Below are 25,447 nucleotides of genomic sequence, written 5' to 3'. Positions count from 1 at the left end.
AACTTTTTTTTGTAGGAGTTCCATGAAATACCCTACTTGAAGAAGTTCAAGTTTAAAAGGCAGGACAGAATCTTTTCTCCTGCCCCTGTGTCTCCCCCTCCCACCACAACAAACTCCAGTGCTCCCAGTCTTGGTGCTGCTCCAGTACCAGAAGGTAAGCTAATATCTGAATGCCAATGTTTGTGTTTTAGGAACAGTTTGTCATCCACATTATTCTATTACGTGTGTTCTTTGTGTGTTCTTTGTTGTTGGTTCTTGCTTAGGTCGAGATTAGTCATTCTTACTATTCCAGCAAAAATACTTTGGAAAGACCAGCAAATTTAATGTGGAAGCATTGTTCCCTGAAGCCTGTGCAACATTTATGTGCTCCCCCACACTAAGGGATCGAATAATAGATAGGAAATTGTTAATCGTTTAGAAAATTACTAATCGTCTCATCTTTCTTGCATTGTAGCAAACATTGGTGGTCTGAACAGACCCATTTACTGCGCTAAACGTGCCACTGCAGCCTAACGTATGACTAAGTAATTATAAACCTGATCGGAAAAATCCTGTGCCGTGATTGGTTAGCTGGTTAGTCCTATTAGCCATATGTTACTCCCTCACAGCCTTTCAACAGACACATCAACCTTGATTCAAATTCCTCCTCCACTTAACTATCTGTATTCTATAACATTTAATATCTGTAAGTAACCACTGACTTACAAAAAGTCAGACCCAGAATCAGGTGTTTATCTTTTTAATGGAAAAACTGTTGAAGAATGTTGTGAAATAACTGAACCAGAACTGAACCACCTAAACTTGTCCGAAAGCAGAGCATGTTTTTTCAAACGGCACAATAATTGATAATTTTCAAGTGAACATTTATTCCAAAAATCACTGATCTATGATTTAGTTAATTCAAGTTTTATCAGATTTATGTAATTTACTACGTTTTTTTCAGGTTGTTGACAGTTAAGTTTGTGTGAGCCATAACCATGGCTGTAGTAACCCCATTGTGGCACTGGTACAGTAGTGTAGTATTAGACACACCGGGCATACATCACACCGGTGTATTTTAAGGGCCCCACAAAAATGCCTAGAAAATCGACTTATACAACATTTTTACATAAATAGACATTTTAATTTATATTTATGAATAAACTGATAATTTTATTAAAGTAAAACACTTTTAAACAAATGTTTACTTTTCACTAGAACAGTCTTGTGTGTAGTGATATTTACTATTACTGGACATTATTTTTTATTTGCTGTGTTTGTTTTAAAAAGTAAATAAATCTAATGTTATAATTGTTTTATAATAGCTTTAAGGCAGACCAATGGATGGGTTGATATGATATAACCGCACACTTAAGGCGGTACACGTCATGCCTTATAACACCTTAAGTGTGTGGTTATATAATGTCAACCTATCCCCTATCATGCCTTAATACTTCACTATTACATGAATCATTATATCTTTCTGGATTTAAATTACTCTAGCTCTTGACAGACGTTCTTAAACGTGCAGGGTGATACAAATACTGTAGCTGTCTGTAACAGAGGTGGTTGGAATCCTCTTTGCACGTATTAAAATGATATTTAATTAGTCAATTTAATTAATACAAGAGACCAACTTGTTTTTTAATTTATGTAAAGTATGTGTTATACAATGCAATATTGTTGGTCATGGTATAATTATGTATACTATGTCACCTATTTCACATTACAATCTGATTATATTTGATTAAACTACACTGTAATTGTGTTCTAAAAATATCATTCTTACTTTTGCACTGTAACTAAGAAATTAACAATCTGAAGCTTGTTTTCAGTGATTCTGCCAAAAAGCCCTGATTTTGAATCTTGACCTCTGACATCACTATGGGAAAACACGAACCATAAACATGCATGCATATGTCTATGACATAAAAAACACGATCATACATAGTCCTATTTCGCGATGGTTAAACTGTATCAAAAATACATACATTGCATAAAAAAATAACTGTATTCTGTGAAAGTAAAATCAACGGGTTTGTCAGTGCACAATGTAATGATCACTTCAGAACACAGGTTGGTTTCTGGCAGGTACAAATTTTATTTTTTCTCTTTTGTAAGACACTGGTACACAAACAGTTCACAAACACACAGAGACCTTTTACCAAGACAGCTGTTCGCAAAGATAATCATCAAGTGACCATTGATTAATTTTCCCTTGACAACAATGGAACCATTTAGAGTCTGCTTTTTTTAAATTTTGTAACCAGCCTTAATTAAGCAGTTCTATACCGTTTACTTGTATATCAAAAATACATTTAAGTAGCTGCATCTATAAGACACTTCACATAGATATGATTACCAGAGATTAGTGCACTGGTGCTCAGTACTACTAGGCTATCCACTGCACAGAATCAGTTCTCTGCAAATGTTGCATTTGTTTTTTCAGAAGTTGTTGTTGTTGAGTGTTTTTATTATTATACACTATACTGTTATCAAATCAACTCTGTGGCCCAAAACTGCCCAAAGAAAATAAACATGAGCACAACTTTCACATTGCTGACTTAATACATTCAGTAACATCAGAGTACTATAAACAAGTACAAACACATTGCATGCTTAAGATTTCTGATGCAGAAATCAATATAATGAATCCACTCATCCAGCTTTTTTAGGTAAGCTTTCAATTTTCAGTTTTATCTTTAAGGTAAGGTTCATATGCACATTACTGTCTGCCAAGAAATAATAATAATTACGTGCAGTTTACAAGGAGGGTAGGCCCATTTAATTTCACTAAATCACTGAAAACACTTAAGTTTTTATTTCATGAATGAAAGCTGAAGAGCTGTATGTGACCATGCAAGTCATCTTGGCCATGTACTATAAACAATGCTTTATTATTGAAGTTATATTATTATTGAAATTGAAACACGATTTGCAAGATATAAATGATAAAACAAACCAAATATAGAATTACACTTTATGACACAGGGTTAACTGTATACAAGAACAACATTCAGAATTGCCGATTTGCAGACAAGGAGGCGTGTCGCTCGCATTCCTCATGCCAGCGTAGTTATTTTCTCCTGCTGGAGGTACAAAACAGTTTGGATTCGGGCCTCAAACCACTTATTCTTCATCCCCACAATTTTCTTTCATTACACACCACACTCCTGTCCTTATTGTAATATAGACTACTCAAAACGTCTGAGAAGTTCGTAATCATTGCTTTCACGTCTGAAGCCATGTAGTTCCCTCGGCTGTCCCTGGTATGTGTTCCTTAGTGACGTCATGCCAACTTCGTGCATCTCCGATGTGTTGTCGGTATTTTCCAGAAGTATTGATAGTTTTACGTCTCTCAGTGCTCAAAAATTGGTCATGGAATTTCTTGTTCATTGTCAAAGTAAACAAAGTACAACCGCAAAAAATTAAGGTTAATATTAATAAGCAAGCTGATACAAAACAGAACATGAATGAGAGTACAGCCAATAAGCTTTTTTTTTTTTTTTATTCACACTTTGCAATAAAAGACTGGGCTACATGAACATCATAGGGACAATAATAACCACCAACGATACATGCATGATGTGTCCACCAACCTGCAGAGAGAGGCCCAGACGCTGGACTATGTTGACTGAGAGCACAAGTACCAGTAAATCATAATGAACCATTACAGCTTGCTCCACCAAATGTGTTCCACAATTAATGGTGCAAATTATTAACCTAATGGTTGAAATGATCACTAAATATGCATTAACTATCAGCATTATGTTACATATTGTAAACTTGTATTTATATTTTGTAGTTGTCCAAGCAAGACCTAATTCATTGGTTTATTAAAATCTGTGTTTTGTTGTCTTAATTGCTGTTTGGAAATGCAGAAGTTGGGTTTTATGCATACTGCACTTGTATTACACTTCATGTTAATAAAAAAGATTTATGTAAAGTACAGTAATGTAACATTTAATCATTTAGTAAATTACATGTATTCGATTATTAAAATATATAGAAATGCCCATTCTACCCCCCACCAGGCAAATATTAATCTAACTGCAAAAAATGGAGAATCATACAGAATACACCATTATAGGATCTTAAACGGGTAAGGTCTTAAAGTATCCCTGTGGGTGTAAACAAAATGTCTAGTTGAGTTTTAGGTCTAGTTAAGGGCATTTTTCTAAAATTCTTGTTCTAAACAACTAATTTTTCTCCAGACAAACCCCTAACAAACATGAAGATCCTTTGCATTGGGAAACTGGTCAAAAGCAAAGATGTGCTGAAAACTGTAATTGAGGAATTAGGTGGAAAAACAACTGGAACAGCTAACAAAGCTACCCTGTGTATCAGCTCAAAGAGTAAGTGGCACAAATCCATTCCTACAGTCCTAAGCTTAATGCATTTTTTTTTTTTTTTTGGCTTAAACTGATGATTGAAAATATTTCATTTCCTGGTAAAGTAAGGTTAGAGCTACAATCTTTTTTTTTTTTTTTTTTTTTTTTTTTTTTTTTTTTTTTACTTCTGTATATCTTCTGATTCAGTGCTTTAAAGTATAGAAATACAGAATTAAAACTTTTCACAACATGTGAATTGATCTACAATGACACAAATATTAGTAAGAGTATTTCCTTTGTCTATTAATAAACAGGAATATGAGCAAAAAGCTTACCAAGAATTAACAGCAACTTGATTGTGAAATATGGTGGTCTGCATTGTATTCTCTTAGGCCCTGTCCACACTATACCAAGAGACACATTCATATCTGGATCTATGAAATCGGTTAAGAATTACTTGAGTTCACATTGATAAAATGCTCATTGTGCTTTTAAGAAACAAAGCCGTAGTGTTCATGCTAAGCAGTGCTATGTCTTGTGTGGGCATGGGCTCCCTATTTGGAAGATTGTATAAACACAGTGCACGGTGGGATGCTATCTTAAGCCCCACAGTCCATTGTGCTACTAGGAGCTGTAACTAAACTATTTTAATAATGTGTGGATGCATTACACATGAAACAGTAGTTTAGTGTGGATGCTTTTGAGCTGGATTAATTAGAGAGCTAATGAATCCTAGTTTACCTAGTGTGTCCTGGACTGGATGGTTTGGCAATGCATTCCAGGGTCAGTCGGAAGTCGTCGGCCATGCAGAAGTCATCGCCTTAATGCAGTAGGCGATGTGTCGGTCATGGATTAGAGGATAAGTGATTGTACTCGCTACCAAAGGAGGCGTGACTGAGGGTATATCAGGAGATGTGGCAAAGCAATCTGTTCCTTTTGTTATGGCTACGAAAGGACCAGTAAAGGAGTACTGTGTTATATAAAAAAACAGTGAGTTTTTGTGTGTTGTTTTGTGTCTCTATTAAACTATTATGTTTGTTGTTTATAGAAGGCTTTTATCCAGGAGATAGAGCTAAACAGCCAGCAGTTAAACCCGGACTACATTTCACCATTGTACACATATAAACCTGTAAATCACTACTTTCACTAAGATCACTCACTCTGGACTTGTGACCATGTTGTGGTTTTGTCTTGTTTAGTTTATTATTTTGTGACTGAACACAGTGATTTAACTGAGCGATACACGTTGGTGTGTAGAGCCAGTTATTTAAGATTGCGAGCACGCAACCCAGATAAATAGAGCTGTTTTTCTGTGAACTGTCTTGTGTCTGTTATTCCTGAGCACTACATCACATCTACACCTGCACACTGAAGACCACTTTGCCACAGTATGGTTCTGGGTTTGGTTATGTAGTGTGGATAGGGCCTTAAAAATGCATTCCACATAGTGGCAAAGTTGTTTGCAGTGCGCAGGTGTAGATGTGATGCAGTGCTCAGTAATAACAATCCAACAGCAGTTCAGTGGTGAAAACAAAGCTTTATTATTTGTCCAAAACCACAGGGTTCAGTCCCAAAAGAACAGTAAAACGAACAAGACACAAACAAAAGTCCAGAGTGTGCTGTTAGTGTAAGTGGTGAATTACAAGTTTAAACGTGCACAATGGTGAATTGTAGTCCGGGTTTGTTTGTTTGGCTGTTTAGCTACAGCTCCTAGAGTTTAGCCTTCTGTAAAAGACGAGCGTAAAACTTTTTAATACAGACAAAACGAAATGCCAAAAACTCAGTTTCTTTGTACAACAGTACATCCTTTACAGGTCTTTCCGTAACCATAACAAGGAACAGATTGCTTTGCCACACCCTCTTCGGTAGCGAGTGCAATCATGTATCCTCCAATCCATGACTGACACGTCGCCTACTAGATTAACCCTTAGCGGTCCATTTATTCTGCACCTGTCAGGTGCGTCGGGTCCAATTTATTTTCACACAGGCTGTTTTTAAAAGTAATTTTATTCAAAGTAAAACAGGTTTAAAAGGCACTGCATGTCAACAGGACACTCAGTACTGCATCTCCAGCCCTGCCCCACCCCTTGTTCGCTGTATTTATCACATACCTCTTCATAGTTGTGCATACTGATAAATCATCTCCTGATCACTTGTTTTATCACCAAACATCTCAATAATGCAATCCAAATCATTATTTTATTACTATAACATCTCAAAAAGCTCTGCAAATATCAGTGATATTCTTTGAGTGCTGGATGCGGAAGCAGCTGTCTTCTTTGTTTGTCTGTGTTAGGTCTGTGCTGCAGGAACTGTATTGCACAGACCTACCCACCCCCCTCTTTTTTTTTTTTAAATAAAACTTTGGCTTCAGTCAGCTCCTATCAGTCTCACTCGCCCATTGAAAGGTTTTCTCGGACAGGAAAGGGAAAATTGTAATGTCGGACCTGGTCTGACATAGGACCGCAAAGGGTTAAGGCGATGACTTTTGGTATTGTGAATCCACCCCCTTTCTAGATAGCTGACTTCCAACTGACCCTGGAATGAACTGCCAAAGTATCCAGTCTGAGGCACATTGTTCCTGCTATACCATGTCCTCACAGGTCAGGAATGAGATTTTTGACTAGGATTCATTCACTCTCTGTCACACATGCCCACATAGTTTCACATAGGGATGAGAGTTGGTTGTGATTGCTTGTTTAGTTTTTATATCCACTGTTTTTGACATCCAGGTCAGTTTTAGATAAAATTTAACTGCATTTGTGCAGCCAAATGCCATTGCTGAATACAACAATGTTTTAGTTTTTCCAAACAGTGGCTTTAATACCCTTTTCAGCAACAGAACATTACACTGCTACACATTCTGTTGTTGTTGTAGTACCCCCCACTTGGTCATGATATAAACAGTTTCATGTTTGTCTATGACAGCACATTACAAGTGCATGAAAAAAAAAAAAGAAAATTAACAGCGAGTTAAAGAGCAGTGTTTTAATACTGTACATTTAGTCGTTCTTTACATTTACACATGCATATAGCTTACAGGACAAATACATTGTGTATCATTAACTGGAACAAAACGGTTTGTGTCATTATCAAAAAAAGGCATGAATTGTTGACCTAGAGCTATCAATTAGGCGTTGCACTTTTTTTGTGTGTGTATATTTGTGCAAGACTGACTGTGTTAAATGGTGATGCTGGTGTTTTGCAACTGAACTGTGTCCCGTTAAGACTGCCCACTCAGCATTTGTTGACAGGCTGCACAGAATGTCAATTTATCAGCAGTGATAATTGGTTGTTTGTTGCGATGGAAATTATGTGGCTATTTAGTAAAGTCCAGAGATGCGGCATTTGACAGGCTGCATAAAACGAATAAGCAGGTTTGTCAGACGATATTTGAGAGGTCATTTCTCAAAGAACCTACCTGAGCACGAAAATATACAAACTACACCCGACCCGACGGTCGGGTAGCAAGGCTTTACCATAAACCTCTGGGCGTAATGACAGCAGCTTCCCAGACCCTCTCATTGGGTCTTCTGCACATGCTCCCTCTGCAGGCCTGGTTCAACAGCAAGGTCTTCCAGCCCACGTTGAACTGCGACCACCTATTGATAGTGTCCCACCTCTGTCTAAGGGATCTCTCTTGTTGGAAACAAGTCATCTACGCCTAGGCGTAGCGCTGGGCAGTGTCACCAGAAGGGAGGTTGTCGTCACGAACGCGTCCAGCCTGGCGGGGCGCTGTGTGAAATGGCTGGGGTGTGCAAGGTGTGTGGAAGCCCCATGAAAGGTTCTCCGCATTTAGAGATGTTTACAGATGTTTCAACCAGTCTGTGGCATTGGAGACCTTGCGTCCACCTTTTCCAGTCTGACAGGGAGCAGCTACTCCATACACTGTTCACAGTTCTGGCCCTGGCATATTACTTTGACAGAGCGAAAAGTCAGTCTGAACATTTTTTTGTCATCTTGGGCGGAGTTCCATGGTGAAGCCCTGTCTAAGCAGCAACTGTCCAAGTGGACAGCAGACACAGTCAGGACTGCCTATGAACTGGCCAACCTGCCTCCAGAAAAGCTCACTGCCCATTCCACTAGGGGCCTTGCAACTTCATGTGCGTTATTCCAGGGTGTATCTGTCAAGGACATATGCAACACAGCGGTGTGGTCTTCTTCCCATACCTTCACTAGGTTCTACAGACCTGAATGTTGTGGATCCTCAAAACCCTGCTTTTGGAACTAGTGTTAAGGGCGGCTTCCCAGTCCACCCTTACAACACAGGCATAGAGGTGAAATTCTTCCTCCCTCTCCGTGTTACTGGCGTTCTGAATGACGCTGAGATTGGCGAGCGCTGTCGTTTTGATCCCAGAGGAAGCCTGGGTCACAGCTGCATCACAGGCTTAAAGGAGCAGCTTTGGTATACAATTTTCAAGATTCAGGTTTTTAGGAGGAAAATACCCATTCAATAATGGTTACATTTCTGTTTCAGAGAGCCAGGGTTATGATAATTACCTAATGTTATTGCATCACTCATATCAGTGTATTATACAATTAGACACAATTTAGAAATAGTGCTGCAACAATTATTTTAATAATTCAATTAATCTAAATGCCCCCCCCCACCCCCAGATTTTCTTCCCTTCCCCATTGTAATGGTAGAGACAACGGCACAGCTGTGTTTTTTTAGTTATTTATTTTTTATTATATATATTATTATTACTGTGAGCACATCATGACACACTACACGTGACCATAAATCAAAGTGATGATGCCTGCCCAATGTTTAGAAATCAAATGCAAAAAGTCAAAATAAAAAAACAAATCAAACAAATTATTTAACTGAAAAAAGGCAGCACTTCACATACACTGTGTAAAGGGCATTTTTCTATCAAGTACGAAATGTAACAATTGCCTCATGGGTATTTATCCTTAAAGACCCCGTAACCTGAATCGATGTAACAGACTGCTCGTCTGAGCCTGTGACGCAGTCATGCCCGCCCCCCCGAGGGCATAAATAGACTTCAGCACAGATCTCAATATCATGTTTCCTTTCATCCGACCTGAGGGGAGAGACAACGAACAGATACGTGTTCAAAGTACTTTTATCTGGTTATTCGCTTGTGTGATTACACTGTTAATGTGATTTATGTGACTTACAGTAGTTGTTGTTTGAATCCTTCATATGCTCTCTGGTCATAGAATTCTGCATTAGTGAAGCAGTCTTAATAGTTCATCATGCATTGTTTGGTTCAGTTACATGTAAACACACAATGTAAGTTTGATAATTATTCTGTTGGTGTGATGTTTAAAACAAAGTCTTCTTAACACGGTCGTCCTCTCTGTAAAAGTTAGTTGTGCAGTAGCGCAGTGCAGTATCTCCGTGAAGTCTGTTGGCCAAAGCTTTTGTCGTTATGGAAGGAACCCAGAAGATTACATCATTGCGTCTTCGTTGAAGAACTTCGGAGTTTGAGTTGAGCGATGAGGTGTTTTGAAGAAAGAGCGAAGAAAGAAAGTACTGTATACTGCACCAGCCCTGTTACAGTACTTTGTACAGGAGCTGGCGTTCCTGTCTGAGGATAGGGAGTCAGATAGCGCATCCACTGCAGTTAAGCTCTCCCTGTAATGGCGGAGCTTATGCCATTAATCAAGAGGGCCACTGCGGGCTTGCAGACACCGACCCTGAATCTGTAGTCCATTTGAGCGCAACTTCTTACCATTGTTTATAATTGCAGACAAGCATGAACACTTGGCGATGCAGTGCTGGAGCAGCTCTCTGTTCTCTCACATCTACTGTTCAGCTGTGTTTGAACTAATTCTGTTTATTCTGGTATTCACAGCTAATGCCAAGCCTGAGATTGAGCTTTAACTCTAGGATAGATCACTTCCAGTCTCAAATCCAGACTGTTAAACTGAAACTGACTTGGGTTCTCCCATGTTACAAGACTGTTCATTACTATATGGCACCTAGTTGTACCAGTACTTGCATCAGCTTGTTCTTGCACTGAACTGCTCCATACCTTGCTGTATTCCACTACTGCTCTTTTAATTACAACTATCTCTTGTATCTTTTACTTGATTTTACTCTTATGCATCCATATTCACGTTTTTGTAATTGCTCTTATTGGAAATCGTTCTTATTAATTTATCATACTTACAACGTGTTCTTAATGGACTTTACTCGTATAAGCAAATATTGTTACTATAAGTTTAAGTGCCTTTAGTCGAACTCGCTCTTAAATGTAATTATTTACTTTTCTTTATTTTGCTCGTATTTGAATTATGGTATTTTGTACTGTTTTTTTTTTAATTTTTTTACTGTACTTTATAACTGCTCTTATCTGTAATGTGATATTCTGTAGTGTCATACTTTGTACTGTGATATTCGCCCTGGATAAGGTTGTCTGCTAATAAATAAATAAACAATGACTTTTACAAGATATTGAAATGTCAGTAAAATATATTAATCAAGTGGTCACATGTCTTAAATACTAAGATGTTAGTCCCCTTGGTGCCAGGTTATTTCAGATATCACTGTTTAGTTTATCTTGTAGTTACTTTGTGTTGAAAGGGACAAGGTTATTAGCATTAAGTATAGGTTTTGGTAAATCAAATGATTTTAGTAAGTATGTGGGATTGCTTTTTTATGTTTATTTTTGTCATGCAGAAGAGGTAGAGAAGATGTCCAAGAAGATGGAAGAAGTGAAAGAGGCCAATGTTCGGGTGGTCTCTGAAGAGTTCTTGACCGATATTAAGTCCTCAGGCAAGGCCCTGCAGGAGCTGCTAGCTCTTCATGGGATCTCATCCTGGGGAGCAGAGGTGAAGCTGGAAACCTCTGCCACCAAGTCTGTTGGCATGCCAGCTGGAAAGAGCTCTGGGAAGGTGAAAGAGGAGGAAGGTACTGTCGCTGTTTTACATTTTAATGTGCTATTGAGCCAGTTGTACCACATAACTGCTTTTTTACATTTGTAATTCTATGGGGTGTAAATTAGATCACAGGTCACAATGTTCATTATTTCAATTAATTATACAGTGGTGGGCCAATTGATCATAGATATGTTTGAATTTGTGTAATTGTATTACAAGTATCAAACATTTATTACAGAAAATAATAAAAGTTGTGACATGATTTACACAGGAAAAATATAATTGTGCTTGTACTTCTTAATGCTGTGATAACTTATGGTAACAGTAATAATTTTTATGTGACTTGGATTTCAGGCTCCAGTAAATCTAAGAAGATGAAGTTAACTGTAAAGGGAGGAGCTGCTGTGGACCCTGACTCTGGTAAACTAGTATAATGTATAGTTTGTGTGGACTTCTGAAAGTTCTGAACATTTGAGATTGTATGTTTAACATCGCCTTGAACTTTCAGGTCTAGAAGATGGTGCTCATGTTCTTGATCAAAATGGTAAAATCTTTAGTGCAACTCTGGGACTGGTGGATATCAGCCGAGGAACAAACTCTTACTACAAATTACAGCTGCTGGAAGATGATGTTAAAAAGCGGTGAGTTGGGTGTGGTGTGTTTTTTTTGTTGACAAATATACTTGAGAAATCCAAACTTGGTCTGGACGCTCCCTGTGATTCAGGCCTGACTGCGAGCTGTGCAGAAGTGTGACATGAGCCAGATTTGTCTGAAGAGATGAAAGACATGAGAGGCCACACAAAATATGTTTAAACCAAAAAAAAAAAAGGTTTTATAATGCAGATCAGTAAAGAACATTCTTTATTTAAGAGGCCTAGTCATCGGTTTATATTAAGGGATGTATTTTGACATCCCGATTATCATCTGCTTTCAGTAATAACTGTTAACCCCAGCACTGCAGATAACTCAGAACTGTCTGACGACTTTAGCTTTTTAGAGTTCTGGGATGTTTTCAAGTAGCCGCTCTTGTTGACTTTGAAATGTTCATTTGATAAATTGAGACAGTTGTCTGGCTCAGTGGGCTTGCCTTGGAAACCTTTTTTCCTTTTAAACAATTATTGTGTATTTAGTAGATGCCTTTATTCAGTTGTGTTAAGCCCTTTACAACAAAGTGTTTTGACAGTTACCCCACAGCCAAGCATTTTTTTTTTTTTTTTATTTACACTGTATTCAAAGCAAACAGCCTGTCAGTCAAGCTGTGTAAGTAAAGAGTCAAGTCTGGCAGGTTCACGCAGGGCTTCACTGTTACTCTAGCAAAGTTGGTGCAGTTTAATAACGGAATGCCGTAGTTACACAACTAAGAAGGGGGACGGATAGCATAAAATCAAACATGGCCGATGGTGGCTACCCAAAGACTACGAAGGGAATTGAACATAGCTGATGAAGGCTCAAAGGGGTTAAGAGAACTTGATGAACTACTGTATAGGCTGTGTTGTCAGTCCATACAAAAACCTCATTAGATTTTAAATGCTGCTTTCATTTCCAGATATTGGGTCTTTAGGTCATGGGGCCGTGTGGGCACAACAATTGGAGGTAACAAGTTGGATAAGTTCTCTGATAAGAATGCAGCCATCGATAATTTCCTGTCGGTTTATGAAGAGAAAACTGGGAACTCCTGGCACTCAAAGAACTTTACCAAATACCCAAATAAATTCTATCCTCTGGAGATAGACTACGGACAGGTAAAACTTCAGCATCAACATACTGAGCTACTGTAGTTGACCGTTTAGAATGATGCTATAATCACATTTAAATGTTTAAAATAAATGAATTGGGTTTGGGTTGTAAATAACTATGGGTGTAACAGTACATTAGTGTCACGGTACAATGATATGTATCATGATTAAGGCTACGATTTCTTCACGGAAATTGTGAATTTGAATTTTTGAATATTTTAAAGTTTTGTACTCAAGTAGGGCTGTGTTCGAAGGTTCGTTCGCTAGCCAGGGAGTCAAAGGTTGTTTTAAACCTTTGAGGATTCATCAGACGCCATTGATGCACTGTGTTTTTCTTTTCTTTTTCTCTTAACCCTATGTCGCCTACAAGGAATGACTAAATTGTGCATGTATCCAATAACTTTCTATTTTAACGCTTGTAGTTTTAATAACAATAAATCACAAATTAAAACCCAATATAGACATACATGCATACATACAATTGATCTATAATTTATAATTGCTCTTGTGTCCTCAACTGTTTTAAGAATATTAAACTACATCATAATATTTTGCTGTTCATTTCAGGACGAAGAGGCCGTAAAAAAACTAACAGCCAGTGCCGGTACCAAATCCAAGCTGGCTAAGCCAGTCCAAGAACTTATAAAGATGATCTTTGACGTGGAGAGCATGAAGAAAGCTATGGTGGAGTTTGAGGTATGTAAAGACATGTGTAACATCAGTTAAGGCTTGGAGCATTTCTACCCTGAAATAGTAAAAATTTAAATACCATTAACAATTTAATATTTGCTTTTCTTTTTCAGTATATTGTTTTATTGCAGTTAGTGTTTTTCCTATTTGAAAACTGGGTCACGTTACTATGCAGGAGTTGGGTACATTTATTCTCTTTAAGAAACAAATATTTTATGATCATATGTTTGAGTTTACAACTGTGTATCCTTGCATTGTTTGATTTTTAAAGATCACTTTTGCTATGATTATTTTATTTAACAGATTGACTTGCAGAAGATGCCTCTCGGAAAACTAAGTAAAAGGCAGATCCAGAGTGCATACTCCATCCTCAGTGAGGTTCAGCAGGTGAGTGTAAGGGTTTCTTTCCAAATAAGAGGAGTAACGATGTTATAACCAAACTTAGAATCCGTTTGTGTACTAGATATCTTTTAGTTTCAAGGACGATACAACATTCAGTTTACTTGTTTAATAAAAATATATTTGACGCCTATGGATATTTATATAATCTACATTATATTTATATTACGTGTATTGCCTGTTTAATGTCCTGTTGTGTACTCTATAAAATGATCTTGCTTCTGCATACTGCAGTGCCTTGTGTATGATTTACGCCTGCACGCATCACACACATAGTTTTGTGCCTGCGGTACATTGCAGAGATGAAAGCAGGAGATGCCACAGAAACTTTCATATTGAAATGTACAGGCTTCCACACTCATGCGCTTTTCAGGAACACAGTATATGATTAATGAGACTGTATAAAAACTACTGCAAAGAATGCAGAAGAATGAATGAATTCATTTTTTTTAGATTTATTTTTGTTAACATATTTACAAGATGTCATGCCCTGTGCAGCATAGTAGTAACACTGGGAAGATGAGATTTACAGTGTATGCTAAATTAAAATGCATCAACTAAATGTAATTTACTGCATAGAATTTGACACAGTTCCTACAGTGCGTGAATTAAGTGCTTGTGATGCAAAGACAGTTCCAAAGTGAAAGGTGAGCGTTGATGTCCGGATTAATGCTGGCCTGCGGCTACAGCTCCGGATCGTGTGAGTATTCTTTAATGACAAACAACACAAAACAAACAGTGTTACGAGACAGACGAATACACAGAACACTCCCGGTTGCTATTTCACAATTATACGGGCTCCTTCTAGGTTTGTTTGTTTACTAACCATCTGCAAAGGAACAGATAACTGAAGCTACGCCCCCCTATTTATACCCTCGCCCATGACCCCTAGGTTAAGGAGCGCATCCGCTCCTCCAATCCTCGGATGCCACGCAGTCTACTGTCCAGGTCTGTGAGCTTGGGTGCCGTAGTTCCGCCCCCTTCCTAAATGGCCGACTTCCACCTACCCTACAGAATAAATTGTCTTGCCATTTGCTTAAGAGTACTCTGTTCCTTCTTTCTAGTGCCCTCACAGGTCGGGAAGGAGATCTAACACCAAGCATCATTCGATCTCTGTCACAAGTGTTCAGTTAGCTGTAAATAAAATACATAATGTATCAGAACAATTAGTAAAATTTGTATAAAATGTTATACATCTTAAAAATATACAGTGCTCCCTCGTAAGGATGGGACGGTATGAAATTTGCACGGTATGATAAATAAATAATTTAAAAAAATACCGTGGTAACCTTAATATCACGGTATACAGTACATCATGCAAATTATCAAATAAAGGCTCAAATGATGAAAGACTAATGAAAATCACTTAAATTACCATAATTCACAAAAATAAAACCAACAAAACACACTTCCTTTCATGGAATGATTTAAACATTTGGTATTTAGTATTTTACTATGCCAAATAACTTGGTACATTTATTTTTTATAAAGACAATCAGAATAATAATAATAAAAAAAAAAAAAAACTAAAGTTGTACACTGTTATACTGCAACAGTATTAAGATCTATTATTTGCTCAAAATGACGTGGTGATGTAGTTTGTTAAAACATTTCAACGTATAAAATTAAATAAATAAATAAATACTTTAATAGATTTCTTCACTTACCTAAGAGAATTGGAATACTGTTACCACTAGTTTAAAGAAAACTACGTTGATAATAAGTAGGCTATCCTGCTGCAGTCGCGTGTCTGTGCTAATTTTAACTGAGACATTGGTTGTGGTGTTATAGCGTAGATTTCTGAGGTGCTGCACAGAATCATGGAAATGCACTGTAGACGTCACTCAACACCCACAGATTCTGCATAGCCCAGCGCAGCTTTGAAATGTTACTGCGGGAGGCTGGCTGCAAACCAAAGGGACGATGCAAAGATCACGAGTGACCTGCTAATCGTAATGCAAATAACCACTAAAACTACTGCTGCCACCTTGTTAGCGCAGTCGAATGGCATTTTATCATTATACAATGAACAGCCTTGTCAACGCTAGAGTAAATAAAAAAAAATTCAATTATTAAAAGAAATAAATTAAATAATAATGTACTAAATCCGTCATCAGTGATATATAATTTTACAATGAAGTTCATGTTTATATATTACATTAAACTGGCTGTTGGTAATCCAGACAAATGTAAATATAGTACGCTGAAAATGTGTACTGTGCTGCAAGGTTTGGAGAAGGCATTTCGCAGTAAGCTCTGGGTAACAAAACGCAGCAATTGAAACGTGTATTCTGTGTTGACAGTTTCCATGAAAACCAAGGGGGGGAGCGAGCGACACGACACACATATGAGCATAATAACGGAAATACCACATAAAATAACTCCCTCTCTATAATGTACATATAGTGAAGCTAAAATGTAACTTTCCATTAATTAACCATGCATAAAGTACCGCACAGATTCCCGCTTGTGGATCATTTGTATTAGCAATTTTTAAACTATAAATAGCCTGGCTAATGTATGCAGTAGACCTAAAATAAGTGCAGGAACTTTTACACACAAACTACAACCCTGTTTCAGAAACTGCTGTCTTACATATTGAAGTACAGAATCAGTCATCTGAAAAAGTCGTATGTCAATCCATTGCACAATAGATGTGTGTGGCAAAGTGCCCCACCCCTGTATGTTGCGTGTAGTGTGTTAATGTTGGTCTATTGTAGTTGGTACACAGGATATAATATGGGTTATGAACACGAGTGATTTAAAATGTATATTTTTATTTAGGCACAAGGATTGCATAGCACTTCACTTGCAGGTAAAACGTAATATGTGAGCATGGGAAATTAATAAAGTGTAATTCCCCGAGCGCACATATTATTACTTGTTGTGTTCATTATCTTGCTGCATGACCCAACTGCGCTTCAGCTTCAGCTCACGGACGGATGGCCTGAAATTCGCTTGTAGGGTTCTCTGATAGAGCAGAATTCATGGTTCCTTCAATGATGGCAAGTCATTCAGTTCCTTGTGCAGCGAAGCATCCCCAAGTCATGACACTACCACCACCATTCTTGACTGTTGGTATGAGGTTCTTACTGTGGAATGCAGTGTTTGGTTTTCGCCAGACATGACGGGGCCCATGTTGGCAGAAAAGTTCCACTTTTGACTCATCTGACCATAGAACATTGTTCCAGAACTCTTGAGGATCATCCAGGTGCTTTTTGATAAACTTGAGACGAGCATTCATGTTCTTCTTAGTGAGCAGTGGTTTCCGTCTTGCTACTCTGCCATGAAACCCATTTTTGCCCAGAGTCTTTCTCTTGATGGAGTCATGAACACTGACCTTAGCCGAGGTGATAGAGGCCTGCAGATCCCTGGATGTTGTTCTAGGGTTCTTTGTGACTTCCAGGACGATTTTACGCCTTGCTCTTGGAGAGATTGGCAGTCCTAGGGAGATTCACTACTGTCCCAAACTTTCTCCATTTGGACAATATGGCTCTGACTAGTTTGGTGGAGCCTCAGAGCCTTAGAAATGGCTTTGTAACCCTTTTTCTAGACTGATAGGCATCAACAACTTTTTTTCTAGAGGTCTTTAGGAATTTCTTTTGGTTGTGGCATGATGTGCCTCTAGAACCTGTGTGCTGACAGCTTCACTGTGATGGTAAGGGCCAAAATTAGATTTATATTGGGCCCAAATCAGGTCTGATTGTTAACCAAAGTATTCAAACAGCTGATGCTAATTATCCCTTTAATTGAGTTGAGTTAACTAGGGGGGAAATAACTTTTTCACATCTGAAGATTGCATGTTTGATTACCTTGCACACCAAACAAATGAAAGAAGCACCAAACTTTGGTGTCATTTTTTCTCTCTGACTCCCTCTATATACTACTACAACCCACAAAAAGGTTTGACCAAATTCAATGTGCAAAAGGGGTAATACTTTTTCACAGTACTGCAATTATCTGTCAAAACATGCTTAAATACTTTTTTTTTTTTTTGTCCATTTAGCTGTAAATGGTGGAAGCTGGTTAATGCAAATATAGGTAGTCCCCGCACTTACGACACAATTGGTTCCTGAAAGTCGCGTTGTAAGTCGAAGCACATTTTCCCATAGGAACAATGTTAAAAACTCTTCAGCCAGATAATAGTTTTACAAAAATGGCCCGTTATATTGTACTCATGCAAATATTTAACTCTTTACAGCCCGGTGATTAAGCGCATGTTACTCAAGACACCTACCTGGCTTGTTTAAAAGTACAGACCCAGGGCTTTTCAAAGACGTATTCAATGTGTGTATGTGGAACTCCTAGCAGGAAATATGATCGCCTGAAGTTAAGCCCCTCATCATGTGACAGAGTTCACAGCTTGGGTTTTGTTTAGAGTCAGTTGCTCATATCAGACATTGTTAACGGCAAATAAATAAAAAAAAAAAAAAAAAAGTGTTACATTAAAAAAAAAAAAAAAAACAGAAAAAAACTCGAGACTAGGTCAGGGCGACCACGGCAGGTACTGCAGTTTGGACACCAAGCATGCGCACATGACGCATGGCTCGGGTCTCGCAGTGTCGTAAATGCCGTATTGATGTCTTAAAATCAAAGCAGGGTAATAATGCAGAAGAGTCGTAAGTGCTGTGCCTCTTAAGTCGAGGATCGCCTGTAATAAACTTAAACTTGCAGTGCCCAACCAAACCTGACAACACTCAAGCAAGCATAAAAGATAAGCTGCCACTTGTTTACAACGCATGCATCAAAAATGAATTGCACTATTAACAGTTGCAAGTGGTACTGCATCTAGATCACCCAGATTAAGCAAGGTGAAATTCAAGAACAAATCTGTAAAAACTAGTAAGGATAATTATTTAAAAAAAAAAACAAAAAAAAATTTATTGGTGAAAATTGGTAAAAGACTATGTATAAGACTAATTAACGACAACTTACTATACATTGAAGATAGGGAATTGCATTGCTGTTTTGATTACGGTACAAATAAAATAGCAACATGGTTTGAACATGCATGTGTTTGGATTTGAAGCAGTCTTAAATTTTGAATTTGTTAAAAGATAGTGTTATTCATAACAATTGGTGTGACGGATACTTTTTTTTTTTAAGTCAACATAAAATACATCAACTATTTCACATTAAGGTAATGTTTATTTAATTTCTTTAAGTTCGATTATCTGTATTAACAGCTGTGTAGACGTGATTTTTGCATGCCTAAACGGTCACATGCAGTGAAATACTGGACAGTATAAAACTCCATTTAGTCAGGTTTGTATTTTTAATGAAATACTGAAAAACAAAATTGAAAAAACTCTATACCCGAAGTCGCATTTACCATCACCTGAAGCCGTGCAAGGAGAGAGATGACAAAGACGTCCTATTCAATTTAAATATAGCTTACTGTTTATTTCAAAGAATATTTTTTTCAGACATTTTTCACTCAATAAAATCTAAAAAATCTTAATGTGTTGCAGACTTTGAACTTGATCTGCTTTTTCATGTGCTGAGGCAGGCTTACTAGCTGACTGGTATAATGCTTGTTGCTATGTGAAGTAAACAGATTAATGTAGTGTTAAGATACCAGTTGTCTGTGAGTGTGTGATATCCATAGGAACATGTAATACAACAAACTCATTACAATAATGACAAAGTGCATGGAATGAATCAGAGTGCATTTTACACGCATTATTTTTTTCTGTAAAATTATGGTAGATCATTATTTGCCATCTTTACTATTTCAGAAAAAAACAGATGCTATAAAATAAGTAATTTTTTGCTATCTTTCGTTTCATCAGACTGTTTCTGCTGGAGGTTCAGACTCACAGATCCTGGATCTGTCTAATCGTTTTTATACCCTCATTCCACATGACTTTGGAATGAAGAAGCCTCCTCTCTTGAACAACCTGGAATATATTCAGGTATGCATTAACATGGCTATCTCCCTTTTGTCCAGCGAATAGGAAGTGTTGGAGATTTAATTCTTAACTTTTTAAAGGTGAAACAGTTTTTACTGTAAGAACAGGACTTCTAAACTACTTTTTTTTTTATAAAGCCCAGGGTCCTGTGAAAAAGATAATGGCAATTTTATGTCTGTGATACTAAACTTCCTTTTGAAGGATTTTATCAAAAATGTAAAAGTTCAGATTTCTCTCTTTTGTGTAACATTTCCAGACCAAAGTCCATATGTTGGATAACCTCCTTGACATTGAGGTTGCGTACAGCCTTCTGCGAGGAGGAGCTGAAGATGACAAGAAAGATCCCATTGACATCAACTATGAGAAGCTCAAAACTAAGATTGAGGTAGGTCAATTGAATGGGATAGTTTCATCATACAGTATTTTATAAAGCTATTTGGTGCTGAAAGAGTTCAGTAAAATCTGATTCAATTTCTATTTTGCGTCTGGTAAAGATGCATCAATACTCTAATGTAAAAACCCCAAAAATCTAGATGAAGAAAATGAAAAAAAACATTTGAGATACATATTTTAATACGAAAATTAAAACATCTTGGTCTCTTCTGGGAATTTACTGAACATCTGTTTTTATAGCCAAGAAGGAACTTCAGACATCTGTTTAATTGTATTGTGCTTCACTGCAGTAATGTTTGATATGAAGAAAAATACAAACATAATAGATGGTGGACACAAGGTTATTATTTGGATCAACATTTTGATAAGAAAAGAGCAGGCTAAGTTTTAAAAGAATGCATTGGGGAAAGTCATAATTAGTTAATGTGATAAGAAATAAATTGCATGGAGTTATTTGTAGTATTATAGGGATTATTAATATAGTTTAGGAAATAGTACATGTTTTAATATTTAGCTGCTTTCACACAAAGCCAGAAACAGATATTACTGAACATTGTTTTCACATAGCAGTGTCACATTATGTATGTACTGTGTGCACAGTAGACCCTGATTTTTTTCACATACTAAAGTCTTCGGCTTGGTATAGTGCAGTGCATTCATATAACTTGCATTTCTCTGTTTTTACTGTTATTATATGTTTCCATCAACAGGTTGTTGACAAGGAATCCAAAGTGTTCAACCTCATTTTGGATTATGTCAAGAACACTCATGCTGCTACGCACAACTCCTATTCTCTTGAAGTTGAAGATGTAAGTGATATAACAATTGTAATGATTACAGTGCAACTGTGTCCGCATGTAATATTGGGTCTGTGACTGGTTCCTCAATGGAATGTACTCTGGCACCTGATCTGTTATGATCATTTTTGCCACATTGCCTTTCTCCCAATACTACTAATAATCTTGCTTATCACTGCAATAGCATTCTTCATTTATTTAATTATTTTTCCATATGTGTTGGTGACACTTCAGTTTTCAGTTCACAGGGTTAAAATATTGTAGATGTGATTTTACACTTTTATTGACTGAGATATTATGTTTATTATTTGGCTAATGGACTTTTTCCAGATCTTTGAAATAGTTCGTGAGGGAGAGTACCAGCGTTATAAGCCATTCCAGGAGCTTCCCAATCGCCAGTTGCTTTGGCACGGTTCTCGCACCACAAACTTTGCAGGCATCCTTTCTCAGGGTCTGCGCATTGCCCCACCCGAGGCTCCAGTTGTAAGTTACTTCAGCAAGGCATTCCTTTTTATTCTGTATTGATAGACAAAGTAAATTGAATAATGACACCCGAGTTTTTGTTTTATCTGCATATTTTATAACACACTTCAGTTATTGTACTGGATCACCAGACATTTTCTAATACAGCCACAGTTTAGATCCTTTTAATAGGAAAGTTTTACAGGACTAGATCACAATAGATATTTCTCATTCTGTAAGCAACTGCAATACCACTTCGAGACTCTTCAAGAATATGTCTCTTATCCTGTTGGACTTTTGGTTTACTTTGCTTTCTCTCTGGTACCATAAAATTGAGAGCCAGGATATGTTTTTCACTTCATTCATTTTAAAATTACAGACTGGTTACATGTTTGGAAAAGGCGTTTATTTTGCTGACATGGTCTCAAAGAGTGCCAACTACTGCCACACCTCCCAGGCTGATCCTGTGGGTCTGATTCTGCTGGGTGAGATTGCTCTAGGAAATATGTAAGTCACTGCCTCATAAACTGTCAACTTTCATTAATGCTTTTCTTCTAAAAACAAAATGTTTGTTGTGCTTGTAAGGAGATGATTACAAAAAAAAATTGTCAGTGATTTTTGCATACTCATATAGGATTACATACACACAAATGTCACATTCTGATTGGGTCTTATAGAATAAGTTTTGGGCTGTCTAATGTACAAGTGTTCGGTGGCATCCTCTAACCAAGTTGAGTGTATTCCTTGTGTACTCTGCTTTGTCAGGCTGTCATACAAAGAGCACAAGGAAAAATACATTCTTAACTTGATTTAAGATAGTCACTGAAGACTTTAAACATTATTTAAACTAAAACTGTAAACTGACATGAACATACTTAGTTTGTTTTTATGAACCTGTTCTGGTTCTATAACATTTAGAATAATGCTTTTGCATTGCATTGCCATTTTGAATGCGAGATCTACACTGTCACTGAAAGTACAAGTGTACCTGCAGCAAATAGGTTCCAATGGGGCCATGACTTGTAATCCGCAAAGCAAGACTGTTTGTGTTTTTTTGTTTCAGCAATGTGTTTTCTCCAGCAGGCATAAATAGTATATCTGTGATCTGTTTATTTATTCAGATACTTTCCTTAAAGATCTACAAAAGGCAACAGTACCACTGTGTTTGTTATTGCTTTTGACTTGAAACCAAGATCATTGTTGTTGTTTCTGTTTCATAGGCATGAGCTGAAGAAAGCTGCTCATATTTCTAAATTACCTAAGGGTAAACACAGTGTTAAAGGTAAGCTATTATTTTATGGTCTTTCTGTTTTACAGTTATCGCTTAAGACCTGTGATACATTTTTTGCTGCTGTTTTTTATTTTCTGTTGAACATGAGTATCATTTCATTTGATCTCAAAAAGATATGTTTAATTTTAATTAAATTTTTTGCTTTTGGTTAAATTGTTATTTTTGTAGCATCCCAATCTGATATGAGTCCCCACACTTAGATTCGCTGTGGAAAATTAAAGTATGGCACCATTGGCCTAGCGTAAATGTGGGGGTCAATCAATCAGTCAGTCCTTAATTTATATAGCGCCTTTCATAGTGGACCACCATCACAAAGCGCTTTTACAAGATGCAGTAACAAGAAGAAATTCTATAATACTTTAAATACAGACAAATGCATAATACATAATATGCAGTATAATTTAAAAAAAAAATGCATAATACATTAAATACAGTGGAAAGTGCATAATACATGATAGAAACATAATACATGAACACACAGCAGGTAATAGCAGATATCAGGCTTAAAGAGTGTGGAAAGCAAGAGAGAACAGGTGGGTTTTGAGTTGATTTAAAGTGAGCGATGGTGGGAGCATCACGCACTAAAGCTGGGAGTGAGTTCCAAATCATTTGTTTAGTGGAGGGTGAGTTTGTGAACTGTGCTGCACTACCCTTTCACATAAGTACATTTATATTAAAAGAATGCATGTCTTTGCTATACGACAAGCTAAAAAGACATATCGTAGCCTGTTAATTACTGAGCTGATCAGAAAGGGGTAACCTGAGTTTTCTTTGTTTACAGGTTTGGGTAAAACTGCCCCAGATCCAAGTGCTACTGTTACTTTGGATGGAGTGCAAATTCCCTTGGGAAAAGGTGTTTCAACAAATATTCCTGACACCAGTCTGCTCTACAATGAGTATCCTTTTATAACAGGATTGATTTTATTCTTCATTTATAACTGAATTAGCTGTAACATAGATGTGTGCATTTAAGAATTGTGGAAAACAAATATTTTCCTTCCTCTTATTGGCACCACCAATATGACTGGTGTGTATTATTTTTTTTTGTACAGCAAGGTACCAGGGTGCACAGTTTATCTGTGGGAATATTTGTATATGCTAAATTAATGTTAAGAATTGAAGAACTCAAATAATTTCAACACAACAAAATAGGAACTGGTGGTAAGTTTAAAACATTCAGTGCATTGGTTGGCACTTATTAAAGATATGCTAATTGCCCCATTATATCTAGACACACGAGTAAGTGTATGCGTTGAATTATATTTGATATTAAATTTATGCAATGCCCCTTGAGAGAGTTAATTATTACAGTATTGGCTAGTGTGGATATTCCTTAGCATAAGTTATTGGATGTATTGGAATTCAGTTATGTACATTTGCAATTCGAATGAGGTTTGGCAGGCAACAAAGACACACTGAAATGAATCCATTTTTAACAAATCTTATTTCTTAGTTTTGTCCATTTTGTTAATAGATCTCAAGCAATAAGGACCCCCAGCAAGTTTCACATCCACATTTTGTAGAAAATGTCTGCCTTAACTGTTTTCTTCCTAGATACATTGTGTACGATGCAGCACAGGTGAATCTCAAGTACCTGTTGAAAATAAAATTCAACTACCAGACTTCCCTGTGGTGAGGATACCAAAATTCTCCCTAGATGAAGCCTCATCCCCCAAGCTGCTTGGGCTTCTTACTCCAACACATGCTGTAGGAAAGGATATTTGGCTTTCTTGCACAAACAACTGCTATATAGTGTTTTTGTTCTAGTTTTGTTGCAGCTGTACACAGTTCAGTACAATTGTCGTCAGTGCACTGACTTCAGCTTTTGAGTACAGTAGTTGTAATACAAATGTAGCACTGATTGTTAAGCAGAAAACTTACTTGGTGAAACTGACAAACAGTCTTCTCAAAAATAGAGCTACAAGCCATAACGTTACTTTAGTAAGGCGCTGTATGGTAAAGTTTAAATATTTTACATAGGCTACAATCTGAAGTGTATCTATGATATATCTATACAAGTTGATTTCATTTTTTTTCTTATTTGAGCTGTTTTAAGTGGCATGGAGTCATTGCATACAGCTATTTAAAAGAGATTTGTGGGTTAAAGAAAGTACAAAGAGGTGTACATGCATTTTTCTTTCATGATCGTCATTGTACTGTTTGTTTTACACCTGTTTTGCAGACATTTATGTTACACAAAATAAAGTCCTTGTTCAATTTCCCCAGTTATTTGTTTTTGCTATGTAATATGGTATGTTCAGCGGTTTGTCTTCTGTTTTAAAATATGGTCATTTGCATGGCTGATAAACATGCCTTAACCCTTTAGGAAAGCTGAGCATGCTGGAGTTTGGCCTTGTTTTGTTAGAGAACAGAACACAGTAACACCCAAGTAGCAGGTCTTGCTTTAAAAATACATTTTAGAATGAAGCAGCTTTCAAGAATTGCATAACATGCTGACCTGTCCATGAACCACATGGCAGCTTAATGGAAGTTGCAGAGAAGCTAATTGAATGCAAGCCATTTGAATGTGTGTGGGTTTTATTTATTTATTTTTAACCAAAGGCCTAGTCATTTTACCCCCCCCCCCCCCCCCCCACAAACACAC

General features: G+C 37.1%; 1 protein-coding gene across 2 annotated transcripts in view; it reads left to right on the top strand.

Annotated features, from left to right (window-relative positions):
* The window catches only part of parp1 (poly (ADP-ribose) polymerase 1), a 78,038-nt gene extending 52,975 nt beyond the window's left edge, over positions 1–25,063 (top strand). The window contains exons 8-23 of one of the 2 annotated variants that reach the window (XM_041252765.1): positions 16–154; positions 4,194–4,334; positions 10,963–11,193; positions 11,517–11,582; positions 11,671–11,803; positions 12,709–12,904; positions 13,466–13,594; positions 13,892–13,975; positions 19,780–19,902; positions 20,156–20,284; positions 21,003–21,101; positions 21,420–21,572; positions 21,931–22,058; positions 22,772–22,833; positions 23,624–23,738; positions 24,397–25,063. In XM_041252765.1, coding sequence (XP_041108699.1) covers positions 16–154; positions 4,194–4,334; positions 10,963–11,193; positions 11,517–11,582; positions 11,671–11,803; positions 12,709–12,904; positions 13,466–13,594; positions 13,892–13,975; positions 19,780–19,902; positions 20,156–20,284; positions 21,003–21,101; positions 21,420–21,572; positions 21,931–22,058; positions 22,772–22,833; positions 23,624–23,738; positions 24,397–24,478 — 2,010 coding nt within the window. In that variant the 3' untranslated portion in view covers positions 24,479–25,063. The remainder of the gene's footprint in view (positions 1–15; positions 155–4,193; positions 4,335–10,962; positions 11,194–11,516; positions 11,583–11,670; positions 11,804–12,708; positions 12,905–13,465; positions 13,595–13,891; positions 13,976–19,779; positions 19,903–20,155; positions 20,285–21,002; positions 21,102–21,419; positions 21,573–21,930; positions 22,059–22,771; positions 22,834–23,623; positions 23,739–24,396) is intronic. The other variant, XM_041252766.1, reaches the window with a different exon arrangement.
* The last annotated feature ends 384 nt before the right edge of the window (positions 25,064–25,447 follow it).

This window comes from Polyodon spathula, chromosome 6, assembly GCF_017654505.1.
Source record: "Polyodon spathula isolate WHYD16114869_AA chromosome 6, ASM1765450v1, whole genome shotgun sequence".
Taxonomy (NCBI): domain Eukaryota; kingdom Metazoa; phylum Chordata; class Actinopteri; order Acipenseriformes; family Polyodontidae; genus Polyodon; species Polyodon spathula.
Note: the sequence above shows the minus strand (reverse complement) of the source record. Positions and strands in the feature narration are given on the sequence as shown.